The sequence below is a fragment of the Microcebus murinus genome, chromosome 2 (genome assembly GCF_040939455.1).
Source record: "Microcebus murinus isolate Inina chromosome 2, M.murinus_Inina_mat1.0, whole genome shotgun sequence".
Taxonomy (NCBI): Eukaryota; Metazoa; Chordata; class Mammalia; order Primates; family Cheirogaleidae; genus Microcebus; species Microcebus murinus.
The window spans coordinates 109,617,146-109,635,300 of NC_134105.1; the positions used below are offsets into that span (position 1 = coordinate 109,617,146).

At 36.0% G+C, this 18,155-nt stretch overlaps 1 protein-coding gene across 1 annotated transcript in view; it reads left to right on the forward strand.

Moving 5' to 3' along the window:
* ATF6 (activating transcription factor 6) overlaps window positions 1-18,155 on the forward strand; it is a 200,497-nt gene that overhangs the window by 71,496 nt on the left and 110,846 nt on the right. The window contains exons 11-14 of the mRNA XM_012768611.2: window positions 2,981-3,094; window positions 4,322-4,421; window positions 12,683-12,750; window positions 16,015-16,129. Coding sequence (XP_012624065.1) covers window positions 2,981-3,094; window positions 4,322-4,421; window positions 12,683-12,750; window positions 16,015-16,129 — 397 coding nt within the window. The remainder of the gene's footprint in view (window positions 1-2,980; window positions 3,095-4,321; window positions 4,422-12,682; window positions 12,751-16,014; window positions 16,130-18,155) is intronic.

Here is an 18,155-nt window from a genome sequence, read left to right on the forward strand (position 1 = left end):
ACAGAAAGTCTCCAAGTATTTATTTTTTTTTTGAGACAGAGTCTCGCTTTGTTGCCCAAGCTAGAGTGAGTGTCATGGCATCAGCCTAGCTCCAGCAACCTCAAACTCCTGGGCTCAAGCAATCCTACTGCCTTAGCCTCCCCAGTAGCTGGGATTACAGGCATGTGCCACCATGCCCGGCTAATTTTTTTCTATATATTTTTAGTTGGCCAGTTAATTTATTTCTATTTATTAGTAGAGACGGGGTCTCGCTCTTGCTCAGGCTGGTTTCAAACTCCTGACCTCGAGCAATCCGCCTGCCTCGGCCTCCCAGAGTGTATTACAAACAATTTAACCCTACCTAACCCCAACAGCCAAAAGGGAGGACATGGAGAATGTTCCTGTTGCAAGTTGCAGGAAAAAATGCTTCATATATCTTCAGCCGTTGTTTCTTTTCCCTTGTATATGGCGTAAATACACATCTCTAGCTTTTATCTTGAAGTTAGTTTTCCACTTTGCCAAAATTGTTTTTGTCAGGGATGCCAGTGATTTCAGTGTTGCCAAATTCAATGGAAACTTCTGTCATCTTATTTGGCCTTTCCTCAGCTGTTGGCCAAGTGGATTATTTGCCGCTTGAAAGACTTTCCTTTTGTGTTGCTACATTTTTTAGTTTCCCTCTTTTTTACTGGCTGCTACTTTGCACTCTTCTTTGTGGGCTCCTCTGCTATCCAAATCTCAAGCTTTAGAACTGTGAACTTTTTTGTTTTCCTTCTGCCTCGGTGACTCATCCATAATTTAGTATACAGTCTGTATACATCCTGCTGACTCTCAATTGTATGTTTTCTGTTCAACTTCCCTTCTGAGTCTCCAGTCTCACATATCCAGTAGTTTCCTTGGCATCTCTATTTTAACATTTCAAACTTAACATGTGCATAGTGAAATTTTGTTCCTCTTTTCTGTTTTGCTTCCAACCAGTTTTCTACAGGTCTTTTTTGTTTCTGTTGTTTAAGCCAGAGACCCTGACTTCTCTTTTTAACAAGTGTTCTTTCCAAAGATATTCTTTCCAAAAATTACCTTGAATTGTTCCACTCTTTTCCATCTCCACTGCCAGATGATAATCTATGCTATCATTGGTTCTTGCCTGGATTGCCATAGCTCTTTCATAACTGGTCTCTCAGTTTCCCCTCTTGCCTCCATTGAATCTACTTTTGGTACCTTTGCAAGACACAAGTATAAATTGAAATATATCACTTATTTACTTAAAACACCTTTGTGATTTCTAATTCCATTTAGTAATTCCTTATTATGATCTGGTTTCTGTCTTTCCAGCCTCATCTTGTGACCTCCCCTGCCCCTACCCAACTTGTACACAACTCTTCAGTTAATGGTCTTTTTAAAATTTCTTTCTTTTTTTCTTTGTTTTTTTGAGACAGAGTCTCACTCTGTTGCCCAGGCTACAGTGCCATGGTGTCAGCATAGCTCACAGCAACCTCAAACTCCTGAGCTCAAGCAATCCTACTGCCTCAGCCTCCCAAGTAGCTGGGACTACTGGCATGCGTCACCATGCCTGGCTAATTTTTTCTGTATATTTTTAGTTGGCCAATTAATTTGTTTCTATTTTTAGTAGAGACAGGGTCTTGCTCTTGTTCATGCCGGTTTCGAACTCCTGACTTTGAGCGATCTGCCTGCCTCAGCCTCCCAGAGTGCTAGAATTACAGGTGTGAGCCACTGCACCCAGCCTTTTTAAAATTTCTTGAGCCTACATTTTTCTCACCTGCCTCTACTTAGATTGCTCTTACCCCAGTTTCTATAGGACTGGCTTCTTCTCATCTTTAGGCCTTGATTTAAATACCATTTCCTTCTCGGACCATTTTATCTAAAGTGTAAATACTGCCATTGCTTTTCTATTTCAAGTATTTGTTTCTTTCTGTGTACTTACCAGAATTTGGATTTATTTTATGTGTTTGTTTTCTTGTATTTGTTGCCCCGTTAAGGTCTTTGAGGGTAGAGACTTTGTTTCTCTAGTTCCCTGTTGGATTCCCAGCACCTACCGTAGTACCTGGCACATAGTTGGTATTCAGCAAATATTTGTTGGATGAATAAATGAAAGGATACATCTTACCATGTTCACCTTTGTATTTATGTATTTTCTTTTTGGGTTTTTAACATATCTAGTTTCCTAAAACCAGAGCATCCTACATAAAGAAATTCAGGGCAGAGACAAGGTTTCTTAGAAAGGTTAAAATATCAGACTGAAGAGCATAAATAGCAATAATATCCCAAGCTCAAATTCTAATTTTTAGCTCAGGTTTTGGTTCCTACATCACACCCTGGATATGAATTCACATGATATAGATTAGTGTGGTGGCTAGAAAAGTGTATATATTTTAAGCTAATGGAGTAACTGGTTACTGTCACCCTGGTGTTTTATTAGTGATTTAGATTCCTCTAAGATTTCAAAATTTAAATTCAGCTTTTCAACTCTTTTTCACTTTTCTCCTGCCAAGTATTTTATATCTTACCCTACCTCTACCACATACATACCTGTTTTAGGGAGACTATTTAGTTTTGTCATCACAGAATTGTGAATGACCACAAATTTTTAGTCCTGGTCCACATCATACTGTCTTCCTTATCAACCAGTTGGTCTTTCCCCAAGTTACCTCATCACTGTCACCTCCTCTGTTCCAGCAGCACTGTGTATACCTTGAACTCATTGAAGACATGAACCATGTGTTGTTATATCCTTTAGTTATGGTGCACATAAATTGCTCAGTAAAGGGTTACTAGGTAAATGTGAACCACCGTGCTATCTCTGTAGAAAATCAGAAAATGACATTTGTGCTACATACTCTATAGTTTTCTCATTTTCTATTCTATCTTGCACTATATTCTATTTACCATATTTTTATTTCCATGAAAAGCTAACACTAGTTATGATTTTCTTATAGCAAACTTCTTGGGAATTTAAGATGCCAAATTTTGTGCATGTATGTTTCAGATACGATCATTCTGTTTCAAATGACAAAGCCCTGATGGTGCTAACTGAAGAACCACTGCTTTATATTCCTCCACCTCCTTGTCAACCCCTGATTAACACAACAGAGTCTCTCAGGTGAGTGTTGTAGATTATTGCAGCAATATCGCGGTTGATTCCCATGTTTGGCTTGGGAACAGTAATTGTTCAGAGTAACTAAGTGGCTGAGAGAATCTCTGAATTATTTGTTGGACAGACATATCAGTTGTCATCCAATATCTCCACCAACCTGGTGGAGATGGTGATGTGTCAGTTTTATGTGGTGCTTGCATACTTAAAATATGTCTTGTTTGAAAACCACAAAATGAAATTAATATTAAAATTTAGGGTGTTAGGCTTGCAGATGATAATGTTCATATCAGAAGGGGCCTTTTTCTTCAAATTAGAAAGAAAATAATTTGAGGATACATGATTCTGGAGATATTTTTCCATTAGTGCACCCTTCTTTATCAACTTTTCTCTTGCATTTTTTCTTGTGATTTTAGACCTTATCCTTAAACCTTAACAACTGCTGCAGGCTTTTTGTTATAAGTAGTAATCAACTACAGTCAAATAAGATAGTCTAACATCTTTATAATTGTTATTAAAGGTAAACAAGCCGGGCATGGTGGCTCATGCCTGTAGTCCCAGCTACTTGGGAGGCTGAGGCAGAAGGATTGCTTGAGCCCAGGAGTTTGAGGTTGCTGTGAGCTAGGCTGACGCCACGGCACTCACTCTAGCCTAGGCAACAAAGCGAGACTCTGTCTCAAAAAAAAAAAAAAAAAAAAAAGGTAAACAAAATAAAGGAAGTTATATTATGAACTAGGTTTTTATTTCCAGTGTTGAAAAATTTGAATTATTTTTTTTCCCCAGGCAATTGAGTTCATTTTTTTCCTTCTTCCCAAAAAGCATGATTTTCAAGGCCTTTATTTAATGCACCTATTTGTTGTTAGGGGTCTTATGACTCATTAAGTTCTTTCCAGTGTCTTAGATGTTTCTATGTACATAGCCCAAGAACAGAAACAGAAGATATGTTTTTTGTGGAAAAACCTTTGCATCCAATTATTTATATTTGGCAGGTATTTAGCTATGATTTTCTTTGAATTTTGAACTCATGATTGAGGAGGTTGCCATATAAAAATGCATGTCATTAAAAACAGCTTAACATTAAGTATCTCAGCTTTTTCAAATAAAAAGGCAATATTGAGTCATCAGGCACTTGGAGCACTCTTTGGAACATACAGAGTGATTAAAATCATTTCCAACCAAGGGGTGAGACATTTGTTTCTATGAAATATGTTTAATTAATTAAGTTATATTTTATAGGTTAAATCATGAACTTCGAGGGTGGGTTCATAGACATGAAGTAGAAAGGACCAAGTCAAGAAGAATGACAAATAATCAACAGAAAACCCGTATTCTTCAGGTTTGTTTCTGCTTGTCTTTGAACAATAGTTGGCATATTTGTTGGAAGAATTCCCCCTGGGTTGCTCTCTTTCCTGGAAAATTTGGGAAGCTTGAACTTCAGCCTTTTCTCACTGCCTCCTGCTGCTTCTGCTATAGCTGTCATTGCCACTGAAGCCCCCCTCCCAGGTTATATAGCACTAGTTTAGGTTTTATAGCATTAGTACTGGCTGCTCAGGCATGGTGCTATTTCCTGTTCTCACCTTCAATTTTGCTTTCAAGCCAGGAGTTCCTGTGCACAGATATCTGTAACAAATGTTTTTGGCACAATGGTATATAATAAATAATGCTGTTTATCTCCTTTCATCTTAGAGCTTTTCAAAAAGCGAGCGTTGAAACATGAGGCAATTTAGAAGTTAAGACACATCCATGCAGGGCATTTTTGAACTTAGACATGTACCACTATGGGTTAATGACAGCTCTTATTTTTTTTTTTTATTTCGGCATATTATGGGGGTACAGATTTTAAGGTTTCAATAAATGCCCTTTCCCCCCCTCCCCCCACAAGAATGACAGCTCTTAACTAGAACTGTTCAGTAGGACTTCCAACTCAATGTTGTTTGCTACAAAGCACCATTTATAGTCATTCTCCATCATTCATTAAATATTTATTACTATTTCTGAAGTGCTTAAACTGGCAACTGGCAAACTGCAATTTCCTCCTAACAAACATTACCTATGATATTAATAATGAGCCAGGACTGTTCTAGATCCTGGGAATAACAGTAGTGAGTATCATGACGTCCCTACCTTCATGGAGCTTGCATTCTAGTGGGAGAGCTAAATAACCAAGTAAATAAATACTCAAATACACTTAAAATTAGAAGTAGGTTCTCTAAAGAAAAATAAGACAGGTTAGGAGGTTAGAATTTGAATTGAGAAATCAATTACTATTTTAGAATGAGTAGTCAGAGAAGGCTTCTCTGAAGAAGTTCTACTTTAAGAAGATATTGTCGGAGTAATTAATGCTAGCTGTTATAACAGCCTCAAAATCTCAGTAGCTTAATAGAATAAAAGTTTGTTTTTTCATTCACACAAAATTTCACATAGTTCTCTAGGATGGCTTTCTTCCAAGCAGTTAGTAAGTGTTCTAGGCTCTTTCTATTGTGTAGCCCCAATAACTTGAACTCCTTTGTTTCTAGCTTGGGTGTTAGGGAAGAAAGTGTTTTGTGGATTATTATGCAAGATATTTAGGGATCAGGCCCAGGTTTTAGCCAGTGTTTAGTTGGCTATAACTGTCACTTTGCCTAACTACTGCAAGGGAGACTGGGAACATGTAGTCTTCCTGTGTGCTCAAGATGAAGAAACAGGTTTGGTAAAAACATTGCTTTTGCTGCAGGCAGAAAATGACAGAAGTAACAATGTAAAGATTTAGGGGAAAATCTGGAGAAAGAGCTTCAAGACAAAGGGAACAGCAAATATAAAGACCCTCAGGAGGGGACAGTTTGCATATTTGAGAAACATCAAGAAGGTTAGCATGGCTGGAATGCAGGGTCTGAGGGGAGAGTAGTAGATGGGACCAGAGAGGCAGTGGAGGTGAGATCATAGTGGACTTCATTGGCTGTGGCGAAAACTTTGGGTTTATTCCTAGTTAGGATAGAACACCGTTGAAAGGTTTGAGCAGGGGAGTGACTTGATATAATTTATATTTTTAAAAATCACTAGCTGCTACACAAAGTAGACCATGGCAGGGAGCACGACTGGAAGGAGGGATACCAGTTAAGAAGCCATTTCAGTAGTTTAGGTAAGAGATGGTTTGTGGCCCATTCTAGTGTGGTGGCTGTGAAGGTGAAGGAATGTATTTGGATGCCAAATATATTTTGAAAGTAGAGCTGCAAGAAATTGTTGATGTAAAATAAAAAGGAATCAATAATAATTCCTTTGCCTTAGGTACTAGATGAATGGCAATGCCGTTTACTGTGGCTAAGACTGGGGAAGGAGCAGTGGAGGCAGGAGTCAAGAGTTTTAGATATGTTAAGTTTGATGTGGCTGTTAGACATTCAAGTGGAGAAGTCAAGTGGACAGTCAAATCTCTAGGTCTGGAATTTAGGAGAGAGGTTGGGAATTGATGTTAATTTGGGGTGATATTAACTAGGGAGAAACTAAAGAGGAAAGAAGGGGGTGAGGAACTGAGCCCTGGGCCAATTCCAACATTAGAGGCTAAAAGAGAGGAATCGGCACTTGAAAAAGAAGAGGGATGGGTGACTAGTAAGATAAGAAAAGATAATAGGATAGTGGTGTCCCAAAACCCAAGCAAAGAAAGTTTGTTGTTCTTGGTTTTTTTTTTTGAGATGGGATCTTGCTCTGTCACCCAGATCACTATAATCTTGAAGTCCTGGGCTCAAGCAATCCTCTTTCCTCACCTCTTGAGTGGCTAGTATTACAGTCATGTGCCACCTTGCCCCAATAATTTTTTTTATTTTTTGTATATATGGGGTCTTGAAGTCTTGCTATATTGCCCAGGCTGTTCACAAACTCTTGACCTCAAGCCATCTTCCCACTTTGGCCTTCCAAAGTGCTGGGATGACAGACTTGAACAGTGGTTGCCTGGCCTAAAGAAAGTTTTTTAAGAAGAGGAATGTGATTAACTGGTATGGAGCTACGAGATACTGATTAAAATAAGGAATGACGAATACCTTTGGGATTGACAATTAGAACTTGTTAGAGATTTTGATGACAGTTGTTTCATTGGAGTGGCCATAACAAAAGCCAGTTGAAATGGATTCAGGGAGGTAATTATGGAGGAGAAAGTGAAGAAAATTATTTCAGGGTAATCCCCATAAATGGGAATAGAGAAATGGAATAGCTGTAAGAATCAAGAAAGAGGTTTTATTTTTGGATAGGAAATATTTCACCAGGTTTACATGCTAATGGAAACATCTTAACTATTTGATTATTTGTATACTAACTGGAAGCAGTATATAATATGTTCAAAAGTAGATTAAAATGATATCAAGAAACATGGGTTTTTATTCATTATGGACTGTTTTCATATATAAAATAATGAGAGTTAGTCTAGATGAGCTGAGCTCTGACATTGTGAGATTGTATGATTATCCAGTATGTGGTTCTCTAGACCTCTCTAACACCCTTTATTTATCTACTATGGTAAATTTATTGGTTGTCGCTACTTCTAGAGTATGCAGGCAGTCATTACCAATGTCATGGTTACCTCAAAATCCCAAAGCTGCTTATTGGCATTGGAACGTGGAATCCAGTACAGCAGTACAGCAGAAAATTCATGTCTGCCAAAGCCTGCGCATCACCATACCATGGCCAGAGGAAAAATGGCCTGTCTCTCTTTCACTTTCCAAATATGGAGCAAGTAAATCTTATTTGTACAGCCTAAATATATCCAGAACCCTGGTGGCAAAATAATTTGAGTAATATAGGCTTCAGGCTTCCATAGGGGCTAGCACAGGAGACAGCAATAGATCATTGCCACACAGCTGGTATAATGGGCTGTATGAAAAATAAGATTAAAATTCTTGGCCTAAATGTATTTTTTTACCTTATCTTTAGATATAATTTTTCATGTTATTCTTTCCTGTTCATTGGATAAATGAATAGAATGTTTACTATGGAAGGGGTGCTTAGTGTTCTTTAATCTTAAAAGAAATCTAATGCAAGGAAAATAATTTTATTTTAATTTCACAGTCTGTTGAGTTGGAGGAGATTTGTATAATACTTTAAAGTCTTATTTCTTTCCAAGCTATTTTGGATACATATCTTTCTGTAAGGAGCTTAAATAATGATCAGAAATGTGGAAATCTTAGCTATAATAGAAAAAGGAATGATGGGGATGAATCTGTATTTGTCAATGGTAAAAGAAGTTCTTGGTTAGTCAGAGGAAGGAAAAGGATTATTTTGCTAATGCTGTTGTCAATACTCAAAGCATATAAGAATTCTTCAATTCTCTTTCTTAGTGTAGAGAGCCTATAACTGCACTGCTTTTTCTTTTTTTCTCATTTCAACCTTCTTTTCCTTCTAGTTACTTCTTTCAGGTGCTAAACGTGCCTAAAAGTCCTATAAGGTATTCAGTAATTTTGGTGAACTGACATTTCTTTGAATATCTGTTGATTTAAGTATTATATCTTTGATTTGACCCAACCTATTTCATAATTATTCTGTCTTCCTAGACTGTGAGTAAAAGGTAAAGGGACAAATTAGTGAAAATGTCTTTAAAAATGAAGGTAAAATAAAGATATTTTCAGCTAGACAAAAACAGAGAATTTGTCTCTAGAAGACCTGTAGTATAAGCAATATTAAAAATGTTTTATAGACTGAGGTAAATGATACTAAGACCCCAGACTAGCTGGAAGGAAGAGCATCAGAATGGGCAAATATCTAGGTAAAAAGAGTAATCCTTTAAAAAAAAACACTATCTTTATATTATGTATGTATATTTAAATGTCTTTAAAAGGACTATTGTCTTTTTAGAGTAATAATAATAACAATTTGTTGTGGGATTTATAGCTTCTATAGAAGTAAAATATAAGATAATAAGGACACAAAGGGATGGGGCAAGTAAATGGAATTATATTCTTAATAAAGTTCATATATTGTTCAAATAACATTCCAAGGTAGACTGTGATAACTTAAAGATCAAAGTATAATCTCTAGAGCAACTGCTAAAAACAAATATAAAGAAGTACAACTATTATTAAAAAGATGATATAAGAAATAAAAATCAAATACTAAAAAGTATGCAGTTCAATGAAAAGTCAGGAAAAGAGAAATAAGGAACAAATATGATAAATAAAAAATACATCAAGATGGTAGACTAAAATCCAACCATATTAGTAATTAAATTCAGTGGACTAAAAGCATCAATTAAAAGGTAGAGATTGTCAGACTAGATATTTTTAAAGGCAAATTCTAACCATATGTTGTTTATAAGAAATAACATTTTAAATATAAAGACACAGACAAATGGAAAATAAAAGGGTGAAAAAATATCAGATAAAGCAGACTTCCAAACAAAGGATATTACAAGAGATAAAGAAGGACATTTCAGTTTTTTGAATAAACCTTCCACCCTGATCTCTCTCTCTCTACCTCCTCTTTAAAGCTAATAACTCTTAGATTTGCCCCTTTGAGTCTATTTTCTAGATCCTATAGGCATGCTTCATTCTTTTTTATTCTTTTTCCTCTTCTGTGTATTTTCAAATAGTCCATCTTCAGGCTCACTAATTCTTTCTTCTGTTTGATCAATTCTGCTGTTGGGAGACTGGTGCATTTTTCAGTTTGTCAGTTGAATTCTTAAGCTCCAGAATTTTTGCTTGATTTTTAAAAAATTATTCCAATCTCTTTGTTAGATTTCTGTGATAGGCTTCTGAATTCCTTCTGTGATGTCTTGAAGTTCATTGAACTTCCTCAGGACAGTTATTTTAAATTTTTTGTCTGAAAGGTTGTGTGTCTCCATCACTCCAGGATTGATCACTGATTCCTTGGTCCATTTGGTGAGGTCATGTTTTCCTGGGTGTTCTTGATGCTCGTGGATGCTCATCAATATCTGGGCATTGAAGAGTTCGGTTTTTATTTTATTTTATTTTTTGAGACAGAGTCTTACTCTGTTGCCCAGGCTAGAGTGCCATGGCATTAGCCTAGCTCATGGCCACCTCAAACTCCTGGGCTCAAGTGATCCTCTTGCCTCAGCCTCTCTAGTTGCTGGGACTGCAGGCATGTGCCACTACACTCCGTTTTTAGTTGCCCAGCTAATTTTTTTCCATTTTTAGTAGAGACAGGGTCTTGCTCTTGCTCAGGCTGGTCTAACTCCTGAGCTTAAGCGATCCTCCCACTTCGGCCTCCCAGAGTGCGAGGATTACAGGCATGAGCTATGACACCCAGCCTAAGAGTTGGGTATTTATTTTAATCTTTGCAGTCTGGGTTTGTTTGAACCCATCCTAAGGAAGGAAATTTCATAATGACAAAAGGAGCATTTCATCAAGAAGACAACAATTCTAAATGATAGGGTCCTAATAACAAAACTTCAAAATACACACAGGGAAAAGTGACAGAACTCAAGGGAAAAATAGATAATTCTCAACATAATTGGAGATTTTTAATTTCCTGTCATTTTGATTTAAGTGTCTCACATGCTAAACCAAAATAGCTAAAAATGTAAAAGGTTATGGCTAATTTTTCAGTGAGGTTCCTTTTTTTGTTTGTTTTTTCTTTTTCTTTTTTAAGAGATGAGCTCTCACTCTGTCACCCAGGTGGTGTACAGTGGCATGATCATAGCTCACTGTAACCTCAAACTCAAGGGCATGAGTGGTCATCCTGCCTTAGCCTCCCAAGTAGCTAAGACTACAGGCATGTGCCACCATGCCCAGCTAATATTTTTATTTTTTTGTAGAGATGAGGGCTTGCTATGTTGCCCAGGCTGGTTCTGAACTCCTAGCCTCAAGTGATCCTCCTGCCTTGGCTTCCCAAAGTGCTGGGATTACAGATGTAAGCCACTGCACCCAGCCAGAGGTTCCTTTGTTATTATAACTGGTGCAAACCTTAGATACATAAATGAAATATCCATTTTTTGCTTACCTGAGGTCTCTGTAACTCAGTTTTCCCTAACACCTACCCGTCCACTTCTGAGACTGGGGAAAGAAGTCTGACTTCTTTCAGACTTCTTTATTTCATATGTGTCAGAGTAGCAGAAATCATTTAAAATTCATAGCTATTTAAACCTTATATTTGTCAACTAGCTATAATTTAATTTTGGTTTTATTTACTGCTTGATAACCATGTCAATAAATATAGTATCTTATTAAGTATACTTGTTTCTCTTTTTTGTTTTCATTTTATTGGTACTTTTTTCATTTTTGTTTAACAAGCATTTATTGAACACCTACTACATATAAGACATACATTAGGTTTTTATAAAGTAAAATCCTTGACTTATTATAGAGCCAGAAGTTGGATGCCCCATATTGATCCCTGCATATTGGTTCTATCCATGAAACAAAATTATTTCCTCTTCTTTTCTCCCTTAACCTTTCATACATGTTTCTGTATTAGTATTTATCACATTGTATTGTTTTCATATATCTGGAAGCTTCTTAAAGGGAGAAGTCAAATGTTTAGTTTTGTTGCTGTGGTGCATGTAGGTGCTTTGATTGCTGAAAGATGGGTATATGGACACTATTGAACAAATGATTAAACAATTATTTAAGCCACTGCTTGACAGGGTGAGGTTACTTCCTAACATAATAGAAGTTGATAATATGACCTTGAACTCTTTTACTCTTCTGAAGATCAGCTTACAAAACTGCCAGGGAATATAAAAAAGCATAGCGCAGGCCGGGCGCTGTGGCTCACGCCTGTAATCCTAGCACTCTGGGAGGCCGAGACGGGCGGATTGCTCGAGGTCAGGAGTTCGAAACCAGCCTGAGCAAGAGCGAGACCCCATCTCTACTATAAATAGAAAGAAACTAATTGGTCAACTAATATATATAGAAAAATTAGCCGGGCATGGTGGCACATGCCTGTAGTCCCAGCTACTTGGGAGGCTGAGGCAGGAGGATCGCCTGAGCCCAGGAGATTGAGGTTGCTGTGAGCTAGGCTGAAGCCACGGCACTCACTCTAGCCTGGGCAACAAAGCAAGACTCTGTCTCAAAAAAAAAAAAAAAAAAAAAAAGCATAGCACAAAGCAGATGTTATGTGAGACAGCTTTCCAGTGTAGCATATGTGGGCCGCTAATGGTTCCATACTGAACTGTTCTCTTGCCAGAAGAGTCATCAGTGATATCTCTTTAATGGTGGCATATTCCATAGGTGTATTTAGGCCTAAGATCTTTGTGTTTAACTAAGTAAACAATAGGACCTTGTTTCATTATGAACTTTTCATAGGTCTTAGGAACTTGTCATTGACGATCTAATTATTAAAATAATGTCAGGCATAAGTTGTTAAATGTTTAGTACTACATGTACAGCTTAGTCATAAAACTTATGGTGTTTGGACTAAGCTTTTGGGCTCTTTCTTTAAACTTTATGAGAAGTGCCTTAAATGTCTTAATCTCCACAAGACACATCTTTAATCCAAGAATGTGACCTAAAGAGATTTAATTTCTGTTAGTGTTTAATTATTTAGACTTAATATGTCAGAATATGAATACTTTAATGAAAGTTTAGCAAATGTAAAGGTAGAATGAGTCAATATGGGAAGACCTTCATGTAATTTCATTATATGACATTAAACTTTTTTTCTCTACTTTTTTTTCTCAAGGGTGCTCTGGAACAGGGCTCAAATTCTCAGCTGATGGCGGTTCAGTACACAGAAACCACTAGTATCAGGTAAGAAAGTGTGGAAGCACTTGGCCAGGGAATTTAAAACAGCTAGCATTTTAGTAAAGTTGAAATTCACACTTCCTTTTCACCTTAAATTTGTTCTTATCTATGACTTTTATATTAGTCATGTCCTACTATGTATATAACATATATTACTTCTGAACAGTCGCACTAAAGCCAGATAATTTCAAAAGATCATCTCTCCCAGTCATAATTTTGATGAAAATCTTGAATATACATAGCTCTCCTGTTCTTGATTTGCATCTGTTTCATGAGCCTAGGGGAAGAGAATGTTATTTTTTGAATGCTCTGTGCCAGGTGTCCTGCTGAGTATGTTACGTGCATTTTTCTTTAAATCCATATAATAAGTTGAAGTATATTTTTTATATAGAAAATCTGGGCAAGTCATTTATTTTTTTCATAATTTTCAGAGTTTAGACCTTAGAATCAGAATTTAGACCTTAGCTGTTTGACTTACAGTGCACTTTTTACTACACAATATTTATTGAGATATTGAAAGATTCCAAAGGGAGTGCTGTATCTAGAGGTTTAAATGTCTTCACCAAGACATACTTAACTAAAAGGAAAGATAATGTCGGAGGCAACACAGTATCATGGTTAAGATGGTAGCTTTATCTGCCTGTTGGGCAGCGTTCAAATCATAACTGCCTCTTAGTTGCTCTGGGAGCTCAAACAGGTTAATGTAATTGAAGTTTCCTCATCTACAAAATTCTGGCCACACAGAGTTGATCTAATGGTTAAGTTAGATAATATATTTAGAGCGCTTAGCATGGTACTTGGCACATATTAAGTGCCTCCCAAACGTGGTAAATGGTGATGATGTGATGATATTGACATTATTGCTGAAGTGAAAGTTGAGAGTCTCAGCTTCTACCTGTAGCTCTGCAACAGACTTACAGTTCATTATTTACTTGATGTTAATTTAACATTTACTAGGAACCTGTTATATGCCAGGTAGTGTTCTAAGCTCTGAGAAAAAAATATATATAGTAAAAATGTAAGTTGAAAGCTTTTTTATTCATTATGTTATTAACTGAGACTGCCTATTAAATGACAATAAAGCAGCATATCAGCAGTCATGAATATTTAAAATCCTGAGATTGTATTATCTGGTTGAAATGGATAACTAAGATATATTTAAATAGTAACTAATAATTCTGTGTTAATCAGAATTTATCATTTAATTACTATACATTTATTTAAAAATATGTTGTTTGATGCATGATTATGATGGCATAATATTTCTTCATTAGATAAAAATACTTTTAATTAATTGACCAACTAAAAATACATATACAAAAAATTAGCCGGGCATGGTGGCAGATGCCTATAGTCCCAGCTACTTGGGAGGCTGAGGCAGGAGGATTGCTTGAGCCCAGGCATCTGAGGTTGCTGTGAGCTAGGCTGATGTCACGGCACTCACTTTAGCCTGGACAACAAAGTGAGACTCTGTCTCAAAAAAAAACCAAAAACAAATTTTAATTAATTACAATCAATCTTCATTATTCATAGATTCTGCATTTGCAAATTCACCTACTAAAATCTGCTAAAATTTATCTATATCCCCAAAATTAATACTTGCAGTGCTTTTTTTATCATTTGCAAATATGCATAGATGTTCCCAGGTGAGGTTGACCAAAGCAACATTCTGCTTTCTTCTTTCAGTTCTCATAGCATAAATAAAGTTTTTTTAATGGCCCATTTAGTGCCACATTTTTCATAATTTTGTGTTTTTTATTGCTGATTTTGCCGTTTAAAATGGCTCCCAGGCATATTGCTGAAATGCTGTCTAGTGTTCCCAAGCCCAAGCAGGCTGTGATGTGCCTTATAGAGAAAACACATGTGTTAGATAAATTTTGTTCAGGGCATGAGTTATAGTGCTGTTGGTTGTGAGTTCAAGTTAATGAATGAAAGATATATGTTAAAGAACGTATCTTTACACAGAAACACATAAAATAAGGTTACATATTGATTGGTTGACAAAAATATTGTAACCAGAGGCTCATAGGAACCTAACTCTGTATTTCCCCTAGGAGAATAGTTCAGGATTCACTAATTCAGTGTTCACAGTGACTTATTAGAACATAACTATCACAAATAAGAAAAACTGACTGTACATTCAAATAATCAGAAATGGCCTAGTGAGCAAATGTGATTATGTCGAAGGACCTTCTCATGACTCATTCATCATTTCCATTTAGGTCAATCTTTTTCTCCTCTTAAGTTAATGATGTATGATTAATACATTTAAGTTTTTTCTTTGGAGAAAAAACGAAGCATTGTAGTATCCCTTTGACTATTTTGGACATTGGCCCTAAACACTAAAAAACCCTGAAAACATTAAGAACTATATTAGTATCATTTGAGTGTAACTTTGGGGGCACAATGTGGTTCGAAGTATTATAATTTTAGATTTTAATTTTATCAAAGTATTTACATGATGCTTTTAATAGCAATAGCTAGCAACTGTTGAGTGATTCATGGAACGGGACCCGTACTTAGCACTTTACATATATATCATCCCCAATAACAATCCTGCAAAGTTTACATGGTTATCCTTATTTTATCGATGAGGAAACAGATTGCTCAGAAAGGTTGATTTCCCCAAGAATACCCAAGAATTCTGATTAACACAGAATTATTAGTTACTATTTAAATATATCTTAGTTATCCATTTCAACCGGATAATACAATCTCAGGATTTTAAACATTCATGACTGCTGATATGCTGCTTTATTGTCATTTAATAGGCAGTCTCAGTTAATAACATAATGAATACAAAAGCTTTTTTTTAGGAGTATTCTAAAGGAGTGGAGCAGGAATTCAAAGCCAGGTCTGTTTGTTTCCAAATCCTAATCTCTTTCTACCTTGTGCACAGCCTCATAGTCATGTACACCTTCACATATTTGACAGAGTGGTGAAAAATGACTTTTCCTCAGACTTAATTTTTATTACCAGAAATTGTAAAACCATGTATACTTATGTAGAAATCTGTTTTCTGATAGTTTTTATTATCTAGTACATTTTAGAGCCTTGATTTCGAAACAAGAATATTAGCTTTAGTGAATTGGATCTTATAAATATCCTGATCTTGGGCTTTTCAAAATATTATAAAAATTACTGCCAAAGTGCTACTAATATTTTGGTTGAGAGAGATTCTTATAATTTAGACAGCCTTAGAATGGGAAGTATTTTGGGAGAACATGGAACTTTTTACTTCAGTAATACTTTACATTTTTCTTACTTTAGTAGGAACTCAGGGAGTGAGCTACAAGTATATTATGCTTCACCCAGAAGTTATCAAGACTTTTTTGAAGCCATCCGCAGAAGGGGAGACACATTTTATGTTGTGTCATTTCGAAGGGTAAGTTCATCTTGAAAGAATAAAGCTAACATTTTTGAATGCCTGCTGTGTGTAAGATTTTGGGGCAAATATTTTGGAAGATACAAGTATGTGAGAGCTAAGAAGCAATATATAAAGTAAATTATGTGAGTGGGACAGTGTAAGTGCTGTAATACATGCTTAACTTTGAGTTTTTCAGCATTATAAATGTGAACATGAAATTGGTGTCAGTCTATGAGTTTATATTAAAAAAATAAAAACTACTTAATAATTTTTATTCTTTGTCATCCTGATAGCCATACTGTTTGTTTATAACCAAAGGAAAAGTAAAAAGATAAAATATTTTATTTAGGCTTTTCCTATTTAGGCTTTTTAAGCCAATTCCCATTTAGTTATTGAGAAAGAGACTTCTGAAATGTAGGTTTGAGATGAGTCATGGGCAGGTTAATATATTAATTGTGGAATGTTTGGATCTAGGTTCCTAAGATGTTCTGGTTTTCTTATCTCTCTTCTTGATCAAACATTTGGTTGGTGAAGAATGTGTTAATTATCAGCTAGCTTATGCAAAAGTAAATGTTTATACCAGCACTTTTGAATGTTATGAATGTTAGACTAAATGGAAAAAATGCATAGCTGTTTACATTTCATCTACTTTTCTTATAAAATGAAAATGCTGTATATTCTTCCTAGAGTTGCCATGTGAATATCTTTGTCAGAGCACTGTATGTTAACCCAGGAGAACATGAATGAGTTAGAATTTCTCAGTGGTTTGTAGCCCAAGCCTTTTTTTCTTCCTTTTTTTAATTTTAAGAGACGGGAGTCTCACTATGTTGTGCAGACTGAACTCAGACTCCTAGTCTCAAGCAACCCCGAGTTGCTGGGACTACAGGTGTGCACCTCCATGCCTGGCTTATTTTTTCTTTTTTTCTTAAGAATATAGGGGGGTGTGGTTAGAAATATGTACAGTTGACACTTAAACAATGAGTGTTTGAACACATTTACATGCAGATTTTTCTCAACTAAACGAGGATTGAAAATAAAATATTCCTAGGATGTAAAAACCCATGCATATGAAGGGCTGACTTTTCATATAGGAGCATTCCACAGGGCCTCCTACAAGACTTGAATATGCAGGGATTTGGGTATACAGGGCGGGCCTGGAATCAATCCTCCATGTATACTGAGGCACAACTGTATATACTAACAGTAGAATAAATAATTCATTCTGTGATTATTGTTATTGTTCACTGTCACTGAAATTCTCAGTTAGTTATTTTCTTAAGGTATAAATATCTAGAAGCTCAGATTTTCAGGACCAGAGAACTTTGACACTTGAAGGCTAGGGAGATCAAACATTCTATGTATTTTCAGGTATTAATCAAATATGCTAAGAAATTTGGAATACTTTAGCCATGGCATCTCAAGATCTCTGCCTTTTCACAAAATTCCCTGTGGTCACTTTACTCTCTTAGACATAATTGGTATATTTCTTTATTGTATCAACTTCAGAATTTCTTTTCAGCAGCATGGGGGCAGCTGAGAATGGAGATTCTGGCCTGGCTCCAACTGTATTGGCTGTTGAAAACAAAGTATTTGCTTTACTGTTGGCTTAATTATGTTAAAAGTAGTGGGGGGGGGAGTGAGAGGGGGGCAGGGAGTAAACTTTTAAGAATGGGATCCAGCACTATGAAGAAGAGACTTAAAATGATTGTGTTGAAATATGAGACTTAAATGATTGAGGCTTAAAATGATTGTGTTGAAATATATGTTAAGTTACTACAGAGATTTATTTAGTTTTTCTTAGGGTCAGGATGATTATTATTTGATCAAAATAACATAATGTATATTAGAAGTAGCAATTATCAAGCCATGGCTTGAAGCCATGGTTAGTAGTGCTTTTCTAAGGGAAGAGAATAAGAATTTTTATAGAGAGAATAACCCTAGCTTTAAAGGGACTACATTTTTATAAAAGAAGATGAATGGTGTTCTTTTGTAAAATGTATGCATTGCATTTTTTGCATTTATAAAAAGCTATTTCTCATTGGTT